This window comes from Centruroides vittatus, unplaced genomic scaffold, assembly GCF_030686945.1.
Source record: "Centruroides vittatus isolate TY-2023 unplaced genomic scaffold, ASM3068694v2 scaffold_2342, whole genome shotgun sequence".
Lineage (NCBI taxonomy): Eukaryota > Metazoa > Arthropoda > Arachnida > Scorpiones > Buthidae > Centruroides > Centruroides vittatus.
The window spans coordinates 77,788-95,716 of NW_027122688.1; the positions used below are offsets into that span (position 1 = coordinate 77,788).

The 17,929-nt window shown below is 34.1% G+C and overlaps 1 protein-coding gene across 2 annotated transcripts; it reads left to right on the forward strand.

Moving 5' to 3' along the window:
* Positions 1–2,638: 2,638 nt before the first annotated feature.
* LOC136987483 (patched domain-containing protein 3-like) lies at positions 2,639–16,387 on the forward strand. 2 transcript variants are annotated; one of them, XM_067285215.1, is made up of 4 exons: positions 2,639–2,952; positions 11,859–12,859; positions 14,255–14,590; positions 14,747–16,387. In XM_067285215.1, exons 2-4 carry the CDS (start codon positions 11,866–11,868, stop codon positions 16,087–16,089), a joined length of 2,673 nt encoding a protein of 890 aa, XP_067141316.1. In that variant the 5' UTR covers positions 2,639–2,952; positions 11,859–11,865; the 3' UTR covers positions 16,090–16,387. The 2 variants fall into 2 exon arrangements, with proteins under 2 accessions (XP_067141316.1, XP_067141317.1); XM_067285216.1 differs by lacking the exon at positions 2,639–2,952 and adding an exon at positions 10,474–10,612.
* Positions 16,388–17,929: the final 1,542 nt, after the last annotated feature.

Below are 17,929 nucleotides of genomic sequence, written 5' to 3' on the forward strand. Positions count from 1 at the left end.
AACGACGATACCGAAAGGCTGGAGGACAGGCGATGGGAGCAACCCGATGAGGGGAGATGCTCGACTTTCGGACGTAATACTACGACGTCACTAAGTTCCTTCGTACTTCAAATTCGGGCTAACGTACATTTTCGGCTGCCTTACGAAAATGACGTGGCGATTTTTGCCAGTTTTACTTCCGGTGAAGTGAAAAGAATCTGCGAAAATTAATATTTGAATGCTTGCTGTTCTCGCAATTAGTTGCGTGTCTTTCAGAATTAGCATAAAGTTGCTATTGAGAACAAATGACACAGGAACACTCTTTTTCTCATGTAACAATTAGGTTTGTTTTCTATAATTTACAACAAATATGCAGTTTGGACTGTGTGCCCTGTTCAGTCCGTATTTTATTAAGTATATCGGTAAAAAAAAAATTAAAAAATTAATTATAGTGACAGCTGAAATAACAATTATTAAAACCGTAAAAGTAAAACAACTAACAAAGAAGATGTTAAAGCTTTTACATCTTATTTTTAAACTAGTTTTAATTGGTTTTAAGGTTTTTATATCTAATTTTTATACGTTTTAACAAAAACAGGTTTATTTCTACTGTTTTACTTAGTTTTACTTTTACGGTTTTAATAATTGTTATTTCAGCTGTCACTATAATTAATTTTTTAATTTTTTTTTACCGATATACTTAATAAAATACGGACTGAAGAGGGCATAAAGCCTGAAATGTATATTTGTTCTAAATTATGAAAAGTAAACCTACTTGTTGTATCAAAAAATGTTCTCGTGTGATTTTTTCACAACAGCAACTTTATGCTAACTTCGAAGGACATATAATTATGAAAATTAAGTTTCATTCCGTTTGTGTTGATCTTATCTCCTTACGTTTCATATTTTGCTTTTATTAACGTTTAATAAACAATGTTTTATGTGGATATTCAACGTACAAAAATCAAACTTTCCCTTTTTTAGTTAAAGTTCGTATTATTGTTTGTCAGCATTCTCGAAACTCCCTTTATAACAGGAAACTTCCTTCTTGGCTTTCGACTTTTATACATAATTTTAAAAAACACAACAAATTTATAAGGGTGAAAATTGACGATTCTCAATCTTTTTATGTAGAATAAATTGTTTTAATCAAGAACTGTACAAATTATTATTTATTATTATTATTAAATATTTGAAATTTTATTTTTTGATATTACATAAGGTAGAATTTATAGGTGCATTTTAAAAACAGTCGGGCGGGAAGCCCAATCACCGCTATAAGAGGCTATACACCCGAGAGAGTCCGCATAAAATTTCCTTTATATTTACATATAGATTTTATGTTACATATTATATTTTTATAAGTAGTACAGTATATACTTAAAAGTCTGTAGGGCTACTTGTTAACGAAACAAAATTTATTTTAATTAATTGCGTTAATAGTCTATGGGCGAGAGAGATATTTAGGACACATTATTTTCCCTCCTATTGCTTAAAGAATTCATGAAAAAAAACTTCGCTGGGAAAATATACAACCCTCCTCCAAAAATGTCAACATTCTCTTGTCCCAAACATCATAAAGCTAGTATTGCAAGATAAGTTTACAATTAACGTCCGAATTTATCACTTTATTTTGATCCCGGGGACACCTTTAACCTCCACACCTGCTACAATAACTTTACCTCCAATAACAATTAATCACGTGACGTATTTTCCCAAGACAAATCTATAAAAACCCGCTTCTCCCCCCTCTTGAGGGCAGTCTCTCTCTAAACACCAGTTCAACGACATCCAAGAACTTTACGGGCAGTCTCTCAGTAAACGCCAGCCCAGTGACGTGAGGAGTCTACCGAAGACCGTATCTCCGAGTACCATTTTACTAAGAGCGATCCGTGTCTCAGTCGCGATTTTTATAACTTTGTGCGAAAAATTAAACAGGGACGAAATCGAGCCTCCGTGGAATCATCAGAGAGGTATGATAGCAATTCATGTAAACTCTCTCTCGGCCCCCTCCGTGTATTCGAAAACTAGAAAACAAAGTCGATAGATTCTCGATATTAGATATTGTAATCGTCTGTTTGTTACCTAATAAATCTTTGTTTCATTGTTAAATGGTGTCATTTGCTCGTTTATTGCCTACGCCGTACCGACGACCCCTCTCTCCTCCACTCGACCTGACAAAAAGAATCTCGACCACGCGGTATCATAGAACGTAAACCCGCCATCCTCTGACAAGTGGGCAGCTTTAACCCAACCTTTGCCGACAAAAAGAGATACGACCTCGTCCTACCTCCGGGCGGCTACTGACACTAAAAAGCAATTAGGAACTTTATAACTAGTATCAAAATTTATGTATATAACAACGAACAATTAAATGAAAATGCGCTGAAAATGCTCGAAATCTTGGACGAAATCTTCCGAGAAAGAAAAATAGTGGCTGCAATTGAGTTTTTCTCCAGTCAGATGTTAGACGTGTTAATCAAATGGCATAGATGAAACTGTTTCTGTTTGGATACTTCTGTCTTTTTTAATGCAAATTCCTTCATGTATAAATAAATACTTCAGCGTTAGCGGCGGCGCTAGGACGATCCGAGAGAGGGCGCCACCATTTGAAACGGCGGGGAAAAAATCAGGATTTCGAACGAGGCTGCCAGGTGAATCAGTCCTGTTACTTAACAGTTACGGGAATGCTCGTTTCGGAATCGGCACGGAGCAAATCACACAGGACAGTTGCATTCACTTCAAGATACCCAATTTCGACTACCAATCGTTACGCACATATTTATTTACTACATAACTACGAAAGTAAAATTTTGAATTATTAAACAAACAGGCGAAGAACCGGTTTGTTAATCAGAAAGTAAAGTAAGACTGCCGCATGATGACCTGCTAACTCTTAAAACCTGTCAGGTAACAAATTCGAGTTAAGAAGAATAATAACGCCATAAAGGAGAAGAGACGATACGTTTTCAGGTTAGTTCATTTGTATTCGAATAGCAACCAAAAGTATGTTAAATGTTTACATGTTGTAAAGAAATATTTCAGGTTTCGTGTTTTATTAAAAAATTACTAGACAAAAGTTAAAATTCACGGTTAAAAGACACTTATAGATCTGTAAGGTACTGTAGTACACTTTGTAAGAGTACTTGTTATTATGTAGAGGTATTTTAGTATTCAACTATTATTTCGCACAGATTTAATTGAAATTAATAATACATCTCAAAATGTCAAATGTTGTGTAATTTAGATTTGTCGGAACCTGAAAGTCAAGTTTTAAATGTTTACGTAATATCGAAATTTCTGTATCAAAGAGTAACGGGAAGCTTGAGTCACACATTCGAAGCATTTCGCAAATCTTTTATGCGCTTACGACTGATGCTCGAACATGCGACGCCCGCCGTTGCCATTGTATACCGAAACGTTTATGTTACTCGAAATAGTAATATCAGACCATCGTGTAGTGAAATAAATATCTTTTATCTATATCTATATATATATACAAATGGACGTGTGTGTGCCTATATTTCACTCTGCAGCCAAAGCTACACATCGCACATGAATGGAGTTTGCGTATGGTAGTAGCCCCGAGTCTCCCGTCGTGCACTATGGTGGTTGCGTCTCGATAGCTGTAAGGGTGTGGGAGATATGAGGGTTGAAAGTGGTTGACTTGGAAAATGTGACGCTTCAATGAGAATTTTCCAGTTTTTTCTAGAAATTTCCAGAACCTAGAGGTGGAATTTAGTACACAGTTAGGGTACGGCGTGAAAACGCACACTAAGAAGGGATTTTTCGAAATCCACTCGCAGGGGGAGAGGGAGAGGATTAAGTCTTAACCTGAAGAACGGCTTTCTACTGTATTATTTTAGATGCGATTTTTTTGTTTTTAATTACGTTTAGTCTTCATTGAGTACTTGGGGGTATTAAATTGATAACATTTCAGACATTGATATAAATAGCTTTATATATTTCGATTTTTTAACCGAATGTTCTAACCGTTTTAAATTCGAATTTGTTATTGCATATTGGTTCGATTATAGAACGATTTTAAACGTTTTAGAAAATTTATCAAATTAAAAACAGTTAGTTTGATTCTCAGCAATTCTCAGCGGTCGGTGTTATATAACAATTACTATGGTTGTTGAAATGTTCAATGTTAATAGGGTTTGCTTGCAAAATCCGCGAGAACGAAGCCGCGGATAACAGCTGGGAGATATGTGGGTTGAAAGTGTTAAGAATGGAAGTGTTAACAATAAAAGTATTAAGAATGGGAGTGTTAACAATGGAAGTGTTAAGCAGGCCCGGATTTAAGGCGATTGGAGCGATTGGGCCCAATCGGGCCCCGCATCACTACCAAAATTAACAAAAAGTTATTTTTCGAAATTTAAAGCTTTTGACGATAAAGGATAAATTATAAATTATTCAAATAAATAAAAATATATTTATTTTAAGTTCGCATTGATGGATGAGATTTATTATTGTGTTTATTATAATATATATACATTATAATATAGAAAATGTAATTGTTTTTGAATTTTGTGCATTTTTATTTTTTAATGTATGTAGAAGTTTACCTATCTTATGATCCATGACATTTGATTTATATATATATATATAGAATTTGCATTTTTTTAAATATTTAATATAGAGAGGGCCCCGCAAAAAGAATCCAATCGGGCCCCGCACTTATTGGATCCGGGCCTGGTGTTAAGAGAAAGCGATGTACAAGATTTACAGGCACAGATGCGGTTTTATGCGTTTTTGCAGGAAATCGAACATATTTTTAGACCCATCTAAAAATTCTCTAATTAGTCTCTTGAAACAGGGGGACCTAATACTTGCATTCTGTGAAAACGGGTAAGGTTGGCTATAACATAATAATCTTAATCTTCGCTATTGTTACCTTTTGCCCGAGCAATGCTGGACTTATCTGCTAGGAAAAGAAAAGTCTTTTAATGCATGTTTTTTATATTAAAAAGAAACCATATTACATATAAATGTACGAACAAAAAAAAAAAAAAAAAAAAAATCCCAGCGAAGCGCGTACTTGCAGCTAGTAAATAATAAAACAGTTAATTAATTGCTCTTAGTGGCGTTTCTATTCTCTGAAGTCGCATAGATAATTGTACACCATGCATTAGTAGTAACATAGTAACTTAGAAGTGCAAATGTAAAAGTGGCCAATGAACGGTTGAATTTTTATTAGTGACTAAGCGGAAATGTGACGAAGATTTGGGGCGAGTTAATCACTGCACTTGTCTTTACTGGACAAAGCAGAGAAGGTCGCACGAATGAAGATATATAAGTTAATCCGGACGTCTATTATTACGGTCCAGCGGCGCCCGCAAACTATAGAAAAGGGTGCACAAGCTATGAAAAAGTGCATCGTACATTATGCAAGAAGCTTCACACTGATTGAATATTCCATCAGCACTCCTACGAGATGGCTCTGGTTGTACTCCGAGCTAAGTTGGCCCGGAAAACAAGGAATTTGGTTTTGATCAACATACAACAAACAAATAACTAATAAACACTGTTACATAGAACAATGCACAAATATCTTTCATTAGTTTCTTTTATATATCCATACTAAGCTATCTAAAAGTGTAAACTTCCTACTGCTTGTTGATAAATTTGGTACCTCTCTTGGGAATTAGGAAACGGTCAACCCAGACAAAAAAAGAGGAACGTGTCCGAGTATCCCAAACTACGGGCACACTTATTAGTAACTGTCGCCAATTTAATTTTTCTTTACACAGTGAAAGGTATTCTCAGATCGAAGATAGCGCATCAAACAGGCGAGAGTGACGATTAGCTTTAGATTAGTAGTTCGCAGGTGGGTTTCGGGTTGCATTCGGGTTTCGTGAAATAATTTTTTAAAACTTTTCGTCATGTGATGAAATTTTTCACAGGAGCATCCTATATGAATCAGTTGGCGGAAGAATTTTGTAGAGTGCGGTTTAGTGTTTCTGTTTTTCTCGTTTTTTCGAAGTTCACTGCGATAAATTTTTATTACGTGGATCCATACATTTTGCATTGTTTTTAACGGATAAAAAATGGAAATTTTACTCTGAATTTAAAACTTCTTTCAGAATGTTAAAGAAAAGAAAGAAAAGTTGGAAATTAATTTATTTTTAACAATTAGCGAGAACTGATCTTTGTTTGCATGTAAATGAAGGCATGTATTATAGGTGTACTAATTTATTTGTGCATATAATTATTTAGTTCTAATTTCGAAACATTTATGGTTTTTCGTGTTTATAAGCGTGTTATTTAGACGTGTCTACCAATTTAGTGCTAGAACGTAGAACTACGTCAAAGAAGAATACAAAGTTCAATTAGCAAGTAGTCCCTTTATCAGCAAATTAATTTGTTGGTAGATTTTTTTTTACATTTTGAGTGTAATTAGATGAAACTAAACGGATGTGAATATAGAAAGTAGAATATGGCAAGACTAATAGATAAAAGTATTGTTACGTATTACTCGATTAGAAATGTTAGAAAAATTTATACTTTAAGAATTTTGATTTGATAATTATGGCCTAGTGTTTATATTGAAAATATTTTTTAGTTACATTTGTAATCACAGTTCCAAATTATGTAAAATTCAGCTTGATATAATGATATATCATTTGAATAGTAATGGCGCTTAAATATTTATAGGATTAATTAAAGATTTCGAATTTTATTTGACAAAACTGAGGAAGGCAAAAGTATGGACAGTTGTATAATGAACTGAACTTAAGTAAATTAGTTGACTTTGTATGTTTCGATGTAGTTTTTTCGTAATATTACAATATACAAACTTTTAATTTTGTAAATTGTATTATACTAAAAAATAAAGTTTTTTATGTTATTCTCCTACTTAATGATGTATTTATAATGTTTCTGAACTAAATAATACTTATTAAATTGAAATCCAAGCTTTACAAAGTACTATGAATATTAGAGAAGACCGTTTTACTATAAATTACTCATGTCTTACTCTAATGTTGATTTTACAAAAAGTAGGTCAGACAAGGACCGTTAGACTAATGACGTAGGCCGTTTACTTTTTCGGGTTGTATCGGTGCTCTCGCGATAACGTCATTTACAGAAGTCACACCTACTTTTTTCTGACGCGAGCCAATTAGGAATATTAATTTTTTTAACTAATCAGATGATGGCGGGAGGTTTAAATTCGATTTATGTCGATAGATGGCCGTCTAAAATTTCATATTTATTTTAATTTTCTCTTTTATTGTAATTTCTGGAAAACTAAAAGATATTCCAAAACAAAGTTGGAGAATCCAAGTACTCGTGAAAATTCTAAGACTCCACGAAAAGGTTCAGGTATTTTATAAGATTTTTTTTTTTCGAGTATAGTCTCCCTCACCACTGCCACTCGATCGCCTTGGACGACTATTCTCGTCCCTCACTGTTAAGAGGCTATTTTATTTTCAGAATGCATTTCGGACGTGGAGTCCCTCACCAGCTTTTTGCTACAAAATTAAATAATAGGGGTTAACAATTTTTTAAAAAAGGAGGGTAAGGAATGAAAAAGGTGTAGACTTACATTTAACATGTCGATTCGATGTTTTGTACCTCAAACATTAAAAGATTAAACACGGGATAAAATGAAAATTTTGGATTTTGGTTACAAAAAGACAATAAAATACTGAGGTGTTGGTAAAACAGTGAAGTAGTAAAAATTATATATTGTTAAGACAAAAGTCCCGTGGTGGTATAATAAGTCTAGCGGTAAAGTTAAGCCAATCTTATTGCTCACAAGCTATCAGGTACACAGGAATTGAAAATATATCTTAAATTTTTCAGATATCGTAATATTTTCTAGTGTTATGTCTAAGAAACTACCATTCACAGCCGAATATCAAACGGCAATCTGAGAATCAATCAAATTTCGCGAAAAAGGACCAAATATTTAAACTCGGCACCGTCGAAAACCACTTAAATCATATTTTGAACTGGTCGGTAACCTCGTATTATGTAATTTTCCTATTCTAATGCCGTCATGCCGATGGGTCCGATAGAAAGAAAGACCTGTTGCGGAAGGGGATCGAAGTTATTCGACCAAAAGTAGTCATTGATCTCCTCGCCGAAGAAAGGATGGTCGACAACTGCTAATTAATATTGTTCTACTATTAATATTTGAAAAGTAATTTGTGTTGGATGGACTGTGATGGCCTCGCACTAAAAAATCATGTAAAATGCGAGAATATTTCCATTTATGTGATAATAAAGTGTTTATATTTTGACAACAGATTGTATCATCTAGGTGGAAAGTATGTTCTCGTAAATGTTTTGTTTATAAAAAAATTATTGGGCTTTAATTTAAAAAAAGTGTTGCCTATAGAAGACTGTCCTTCCTTAATGTTGAGAATGGAGTTAAACAGATGAAAGTCGAGCCGATATGTGGAAATCGTAAGAGAAAGAGGACCGGGTTAACTATATATGAATATCCGATTTGTACCGTTAGTTACGTTATTTCAATTCAAAATTTTCCCCGAACGGAGTTAGCTACAGTACATAACCGGCACGACTCTATTGCTAATGATGTACGGAGGCAAAACACTACTTCAATTCCTGCAGGCAAGTGCTATGTTACCTGTCTCGGTAATGATCACGCTATATCATTATCGCAGTAATTAAATGAATATAATATGTTTTTTTCCTGTAAGAATTATATTTAGTTTATTATTTTGTTAATTCTTTTGCGTAGATGGCACTACGCGCAAATCAACAAATCAAATGTAGATGAGAATGTTTCATAAATCAATTTCTATCTCTATATATAGATGAGGAGGTTTGTTTGTTTCGTTTCCTCGCTATACACTCCTACACCGTTCGACCAATTGCTACGACACTTGGCAGTTACATTCAAATATTTTTATCTTACATAATGTCGTTCATCCCACCCGAAAATATCGATTGCATTTCTATAAATCAACGTGACGATGGTAGGCTAAAATAACCGAACACTTTATATCGTTATATCTTTATAATCTTCGTTATATAATAGTGTTTGATTTATGTAACTACGAAGGTTATCATACGTGAGGATTTATCACACTGAGTGACTAATCTAACGTTTTAAAAATTCTTTATTTCTCTACTGTACACAATTTCAAGAATTATAAAAATGTGTTAGATTGGTTACTCGGTGTGATAAACTCTTACGTAATAGAACTTTTCTTGTTGTATAAATCAAATACTATAACGTAATATAATAGAATGGTTAAAAGTACGAAATAATCTATTGGATTGCTTTTTGCTTTTAATCTTAATGTTTGGTATTGTTATTCTTTGTCCGGGCAACGCCGGACTCATCTGCTAGTTATAATATATAATAGGTCTATAAGCTTAAAATTGAAGAAATCGAAGACGGTGATTAGGAGTTGGATTTCCAATGAAAACGGGTTATCCGTTGATGGTTTACGTGATACATTGCGAGAAAATCGCCAATTATTTTCTTAAAAAAAGATCGAGTTTATGAACGTACAGAAGACTTTGAACGCGGGACGAAACACTTATTATCTCGTTATAAAACAATATTAAATGAAAAAATAAACTGCAGGAAACAGCGTACTTCACGTTATAAATAATATTTAAAAATACAGTGGTGCCTCATATAACGTACTGTACAGTACTTAATCAGTTTCAGGTGCACGTCCGTTAAGTGAAAAGTCCGTTATACGAAACGCATTTTCCCATAGAAATACAATGTCATGTTAAAACATCTAATTCGTTCTGCAGCATAAAATAACAGTACTGTACCATAAAAAAATGGAAATGGAGCAGTCACCAATTATGCCGGGTAGTCGGATGTTGTGAGGAGGAGGTGAAGGAACACTTTCTTCACACATTCATACAGACACACACTTTTTACACATTGCAGCGGGTCTCTTCTTATTGTTTTTTAATCGGAGTCAGATTCAGGAGAGGCTACCGGGGCTTGCAAGGTCAACTCCTCCTTCATCCTTTGTTTTTTGGTAGCTGGCTTCTTGAAAAACATGTCCAAGGTAGTCTGTTTCTCTCTCTTCTTCAACACCTGTTTTTCAAAATACCTACATCAAGAAGCTATTCTGGGAAGCCAAGAAGGGGAAAACATCTAAAAATAGTAGATTGTCAACGGCAACGGCAAGAGTGGAAAAATCATTCGCACTTGATCGCAGAAAGTCCGTTGTTCGCAGCGTCCGTTATACGAGGAACCACTGTAATTTCTGCTATTCAAATATATTAATAATAAGTATTTTACATATGTGTAAATAGGGATAATAAAGAATTCTTTCACGTTTATTATTTCGTTTTGCTTTAGTCAAGTCGCAATTAAACATTTTAAATACGATTTCTATGGTTTTATGTTCCCCGTTTTACGTAGATTCACTTAAATTGGTAAATTTTTAGTCCTAATTAGTCAAGTTGAACGAGGACTTCCTGTATCTACTTCAAAGAGAATTTTTTTTTATAAGGTACCAAATTTAAGTGGCTTTGTTAGTGAACTGTAACATATTTAAGAAAGTTATTGTGGCGACCGTAGTCCTGGTTCCTTCGTTAGATAAGTCATACGATGCAACTGGATCTTCCTAAACACATTTATCACCGAACGTAAATAACACATTTAACATATAATAACAAGGTAAGTTGAAGCACTGTAAAGTACTTGAGATACGTTGCAGAACAGGTTTCAGTTTACCGAGGCACATCAGCTTCGTCCTTCCTACCGTCTGTTCCCGCCCAAAATTCTGTCTTCCTGCCTTTCTTCTTTCTTCAGCGCCCTCTGTGCACTTCCGCCGTTTTGTTTCAGTTTTGGTATAAAAACTAGAGTTTTATTTATTAATTAGTATTTTTAGTATTAATTAACTGTCACCTGGTATTAATAAATAAAATTATTATAATATATAATATTATATTAATAAATTATCGTTATATAATTTGAGTTAAGCACCTTTAAACACGGATTGGCGGATGTCATTTATATTACGCGAATGACAATTAACGGGTTTACTCAACTAAATAAAGATAATTGATGAAAAACTTGCCAGGTCATAAAATAAAACAATTAACCGGGTGTTTTTAATTAATTAATTAGATTTAAGTTGAATTGTGACACGCAGCGAAAACCGCAAGTAGTATCTTATCCGCATGCGCATCGAAATCTAATTTGAATAACAAGCTGGTCGTTGGTTCGTGTTGTGACGTCTAAATGACGCCAGGCGAACTAAGCGCCACTACGGAATTGGTAGTCCCGTCGTTGATTGGTTTGGTCGTCAACATTCTTTAACACGGGAGGTATAGGGAGTTGACCGTCGGTGGCCGTCGGTGGCTCTACCGAGTAGTTTGTTCGGAAACCGGGTCATTCGTAACCCGAGGATTGATTGAAAACCTCAGATTAATTCAAATGTCTCGTTTATTTTATTGATACAAATAAAAACAAAAATTTAGAACATTTTCTCGAACAGTCGTAAAAATTCACAGATGTTAAATTTCTGATTTTTTAAAAATATTTATTGGAATTTACAGGCCTAAAATTTGTCGATTCTATATATTATAAGTTCTACGTTATGACTTTACTGGGTGTATTGGTACAGAAGAATTTAATTTAAAATAAAATACTGTTATAATATTGATGGGTTTTCGTCGCTCTTCTTTCTTACCGAACGATATAAAAAAAACCTTATTTTATAAAGGATATTTATTAAAATGAAATCTTAATTAAATTAAATTTAGCAAATATAAAATTTCATCGTCATATTGAGTAGGACTAAATACGATAATAAAAATGTTTAAAATATATTACTTGCAGTTGTTACGCGTAGACCCGCATTAATTTTAAAAAGACAAAATTAAATGGAAATTAGTACTTACGTATTGTTTCTTTTCAGATTGAAAATGCCGATAAAAGCGGGATTGGCCTACAAGTTCTTATCCAAGAAGTTCGAAAATCACGGAAGAATCGTCAGCAGAAAAACCCCCTGGTTCCTGACTTTTCCCATTTTTATTTCACTTTTTTTGACTACGGGATTTCAGAGATTAAAAGTAGAGTTTAGCGACGATACATTGATTAGCGAACTCGGTATCATCGGTAAATACAGATCACTCTTAAACAAGTTGTTTCCCATCGATTATTCGGAATTCTACCCCGAAAAATCCGTAGAACCACTTTATTTCGGGACTGTAATCGTCGAGCCAAAAGACAAAGGATCCGTTTTACGATCATCCGTCTTCCAAGAAATAATGAAGTTAGACAAAATCATACGCGACTTTACCATTACAGACGAAGGCCAGTGGAAGTACGAAGATCTGTGCGCTAAAAATAAGAAAAGGTGTTGGCGGAATAAAATCCTTCTTCTCCAAAAGCACATGGCTCAAATAGAAAACGGAACATTTCCACTTAAATATCCTAGAAACGACAGCGACGATATCAACGAGGAAGAATACCATTTAGTCTCTTTAGGAGGAGTCACCGTTAGTAATAAAAGTGAAATCATTTCTGCTCGAGCTCTCAGATTAATTTATATTTTAAACAGTCGGGATAAAACACGGAAAAGACTGAGCAGAAAATGGCAGAAGAATTTTATCGATAGCATCGATAAGCTGAACTTTAGCGACATAAATGTAGTCAAAGATCACTCTTTTTCTTACGAAGAATCGAAAACGGACATTTTACAGCTTTCCAGAATATACATGTTCTATTCTATGTTACTAATGGTAGTTTTCGTTATTGGGACGAGCCTTTCGCCGGATTTTCTCAGAAGCAAGCCGTGGATAGGAATCTTGTCCACGGTTGTTACTGGCATGAGTGTAGTTTCCGGAGTTGGTTTATTGATGTATTTAGGATTTCCACTTACGGTTACGACTGTTATCGTTCCGTTTCTTGTCTTAGGTAAGTTTTCGTTTTACAACAATAGTAATTATTTTAATGAACCCGTTTTCTTTACTTTCTTCAGTAAAAAGTAAAATCAGCTCGATTTGAAAATAACTAATCCGAAATAACTTCAACAAAAAATGTTGATTAAAAAAAAATTACAAATTTCATGAAAGCATTTTTAGTTAGTTCATGCGCAAAATAGTCCGCAACAATTCCTAATTAGATAGAAACAATTCAAAGTACAGTACTTAAAATACAGCGTGTCAACGTAATCTTGAAGTAAGCCTGTTTACATTTCCCAATTACAATGAAATACTTCGTAATGGACTTAACAAAATTAATTGATGACAAAAATCAGCTTTTGTACGTGGTTTCAGAATTGGATATATACAAAGATGTATATATATGTTTGTTTATTTATTGAAATAAAACTATATCTATCATATATACATACATTAAATGGAGATTCAATAAAAACTGTTAGGAATGATATTAAAAATGTTTGGTCTCGATAACCTTACTAGAGAGGACTTTAAATCCTAAACCACTAAATCTATCCTGACGAGAGCGAGTTTAGATATTTGAGTTAAACATAATACCTCATTTCGGTTCCTTATTTTCTTCCGAGTCGTTTATGGAAATGGCTGCGGTTTCCTACGTTTGCGGGAAACACTTTTAATCCGGACACGAACTTTCTCGAGAGTTCGGTTTTCCAGTTCCAGTTTTGTATTTATAGTATCTTAGTCGTCCAATGATCTGGGATGATTCGAGTCATCTGAGGAGAGAAACTACGAGTTGATATCAAAGTCAACATCTCTCCTCAGAAATTTCCTCCTACATCGAAAGGAAATCCCTCTGTGATTCACGACTACAAAACAAGTGCTTTTTGTTTGTCAAATTTTTAAATTTTCAATTTAAGCATAAAGTACTTTGGGCTTAACTTCATTACCTTTACATTTTTTGTTTCCACCGTTTCCAGTATCTTAGATACCCCATAAACAACTTGCTGTTTGAATTGAGTTATTGTATTCAAACTGAAACGAGTATTTTGTCTAGAGCAAATCGGCCACGAGATAAATAAAAGCATCTTTTGTGACTTACAGTATCAAAGAAATTCAAACATCTTTACCTTATTTTCTATGAAAAGACACAAAGCTGATTTACCTATCGAGTTTTTAAAATACAGATATAAACAATTTGCAACGTCGTATTAATACCTTGCTGTACAGTACATTTAAATTGTCATGATAATGTAAAGGTAATTAAGTTAAATTTATAAATTCTACATATTTTATCATAAAACGAAATATTTGAATATTTCGTTTTACGATAAAATATGTACAATTTTAGATATTACACTCTGAAAAATTACTATCTTAAACAAGATTGTATTATTATCCTTGCATGTAGGAATTGGGATGGACGATACGTTTATCATGTTATCAGCTTGGATGAAATCAGAAAAGACAAATTCTGTAGAAGAAAAAATGGCAGAAATGTTCGACGAAACGGGTGTTTCTATAACCATCACATCCCTGACCAACATCACTTGTTTCCTAGTGGGGATTATATTTAATTCGGTACCCGAATTTAGATATTTCTGCTTATTCATGGCAACGTGTTTGATTTTTGACTACATCTACCAAATTACGTTTATCGGAGCTTGTTTTGTGTATTGTGGAAAAGCGGAAGAAAAGAATTTACATTCCTTATTTTTTCTTCCGTTGAAGAAATTCTCTTCTACAGGTAAAAAGAAATTAATTTTAAATAAATATTTATTAATAGATAATAATTATTGAATTACACCATTATCTATTTAATAATTATATTCTATTGGAAAAAGTAAGTATTCTTCTACAGGTTTTTCAGAAAATGAAATAACACGAATATTTTCACTTGCAGGTAGAAAGAGTTTTCTGAACAACATATTTTGCTACGTTCAACCCGAATCGACCGATAAAAACACTCGTTGTTGGCTTATTAGTAACGCGTGGGAAAATTTCATCCAATCTCTGACAACGAACGTTGCAAAACTTTTTGTAATAATATTGTATCTCTTGTATTTAGGATTTGCAATTTGGGGCATTTCCAAACTCTCTTTTCAAGCTAATCTAAATATAAACGTCATCGGGGATACATATCGAGATCGATTTTATAGATTACAGAAGCAATATTATTATCAATATCAACACAGGTTACAGTTTATCATTCTAGAGAAGCTGGATTACGCCGATCCTCTCGTCCAACAGAAAGTCGAAGAAACGATGCAAACGTTGGAATCCGATCCTCTGATTGGTGGATCGCTAATGACGGAATCCTGGTTGAGGAGTTATCTTCGGTTCATCTCGGATAAGAGAATATCCTTATTGTTTTCTTCGTATAATTTGACAAACACCGAAGATTTTCTATTTGTTCTCAGGAATTTTTTTCTTCGTATTCCCGAGGCGAAAAGATTTAAAAACGACATTTCGTTCGATTCAAATAACAGAGATATTGTCGCTTCTCGTTTCTTTCTTCAAACAAATGTGACTAGAGACGGAAATCATTTCTATTCTCAATTAGTGAAAATGAGAAAAAAATTGGACGAAACTCCATTGACTGGTATTATATATAATCGGGTTTTTTTCTACTTCGATCTCGTCGATATAATTTTCGTTACGGCTAGCCAAACCTTCTCCGTCGTGTTGGCGGCAATATTTGTCGTTTGTGTTATTCTCTTGCCGAGTTACGTTTCCATCTTATGTGTACTGTTAGACATAGTTTCTGCGGGGATAGGCGTTCTAGGTTACATGTCGTTCTGTAACATTAATGTGTCTTTCAACTCTGTTACCATATTCATTATCGTTATCGGATTTTCTGTAGATAACGCGGCCCACGTGTCGTGTGCTTACGTCTCCTCCAGCGATACCGATCCTAATCGTCGTTTAGTTAGGGCCGTATCTATGACCGGAATACCGGTCATTCAAGGTTGTACCACAACCGTTTTAGCCTTAGTAATGAATATATTTTTACCTGCGTCGGAATCGCATGACGCAGTAATCATAATATGCATTTCTTGTGCTATAGCGATCTTGCACGGAGTGTTATTTATTCCCGTCATCATGACTATTTTCAGTTCGATTGGCAGGAATTCGTGCAAAAGACAAAATCGTGAAGACGAGAACGTAAATGATATTTTCCCTAAACAAAATTTCGCTCCGTCTGGAGTGGTAAACCTAGCGATGAAAGAAATCGACGATAATTAATTAAGAACGAGGTATTACCTTTTATATATAATTAAATTTGAACAAGGCGAAAGTATTCGATAACTGCGCGAAGCGTTCATTTAATTACAGTACAGAATACACAGGCACACGTGCTCGGTTACTACACCCCAATTCGACCAATTAAAATTGTCTACAGGGTTTATTACTATAAAAATTTCTTGTTAAGTTTTCACTTTTATTAAATTTATAGTCGACATTATATGCTCAATGGTCTATATGTAAATAATACATTGAAATTCCTTTCAAATGACTATAAATCAAGATTTGTTGTAATAAATCGAAATCGAATCGGTAAGCAATTAGACAAGTTATAGTCATTTGAAACGAATTTCAATGTATTATTTTTCTAAATGGTCTTGATTTATTGCTCTTGTTACTAATGTTGAAAATAACCGTATCTTTTATATACTTTATAAATATTTCCGATTGTTTTCGAGAGTTTATTATTTAAATGCTTGTTTGAGTTTAGTTAATTCTTATTTTATTAAACATAACATTCTTATAGATTGAGCACGAACATTATTTAGCGGGTGTCCATTATATTTCTGTTTATTGTCACTTGCTCAATACAAGAGAAGCTTTAATAAACAATATAGTAAACTGGGAAAATATGGCAACTTAATTTTATTTTATAACTGTACGGCGACCGTACACGTGTACAAACAGAACAAAGTCAAGAAAGTATTTGTATAATCTTTACTTACACTACAAGATAGATGTTTCGCCAAATACGAAGCAAATGTAAGGTGATGTCCATAAATGATGTCTACACTGGAATGGATGGATGTGGTCAAGACGAGTCGGACAAGGGGAAGGGAAGAGATTGAGCTTCTGTGGATGTCCATATATTGTATTAAAATTTATACAATTTATGTATGTCGTTGTAAAGGTTTTAAGGGGGCCCGAGTTTTGTTGGACGTCCCAAGAGCGGAGAAGGTTACGGAAACTTGGACAAACTGGTACAAAAGAGGGAGGGGTGTAAAAATTTCAAGAAAACTGCGGACGTAATTTATGGACAGTTCCCGATCCTGAAGCGGTATAAAATCAAAAAGTGTCAAAATGCCATATTTTCCTAACAGCGGCGTAATATGGCCACGTGCAAAAAATGTTGACGGCTAGCGCCATATCAGTTGGCATTGTGCTTAAAAGGTAACTCACAACTAACTAGGCCTAATTGTAAAGATACAAAATAGTTAATGAGTAACGGTAAGTAGTAATTTAAGTAGTTTAAGTAATTTCTGTTAATTGTCCTCTGTCCAATCTTCAGAAAAACGATCGGATGGCGAGCATATTTCGTGAGTCCTACGCAGTCTTTTTTTTTTCATTAGTGTAAGACTTACAGAGTTATATACCGCACACGGCATATTATCCCGACCATTGCCAGGCCTATTATTCCAAATTACATTTATTTTTACAAATTCTACTTAAGCTACTCATTTTGAACATGACTACCGATGCTACGACCATATTCGTCCGGTTTGATACTTTAGCCCACCTATTCATTTCATTTACAAAAAGTTTTGCTTCTGTTTTCATTTTCACATTTTCCTGCACTTTATCAAATTCTGAGTATCATAAATAGACATACGTACTTGTAATATTTCTGAAAATTAGTCAAAATAGCTTTTTGTCATTACCACGTGCCTGGAAATGGTTAGCGCCACGTCGGTGCATGCTACCTTGCGGATGATATTGCCATCTCTGCTTAAGTTTACTAAATACAGCAAATGCGACATATTGTCCAATGTGCCGTATCTCCCCAGCTTCCATTGTTTAATTCTACAAAAAGTAGCTTTGATACTAGGATAAATTAAAGGGT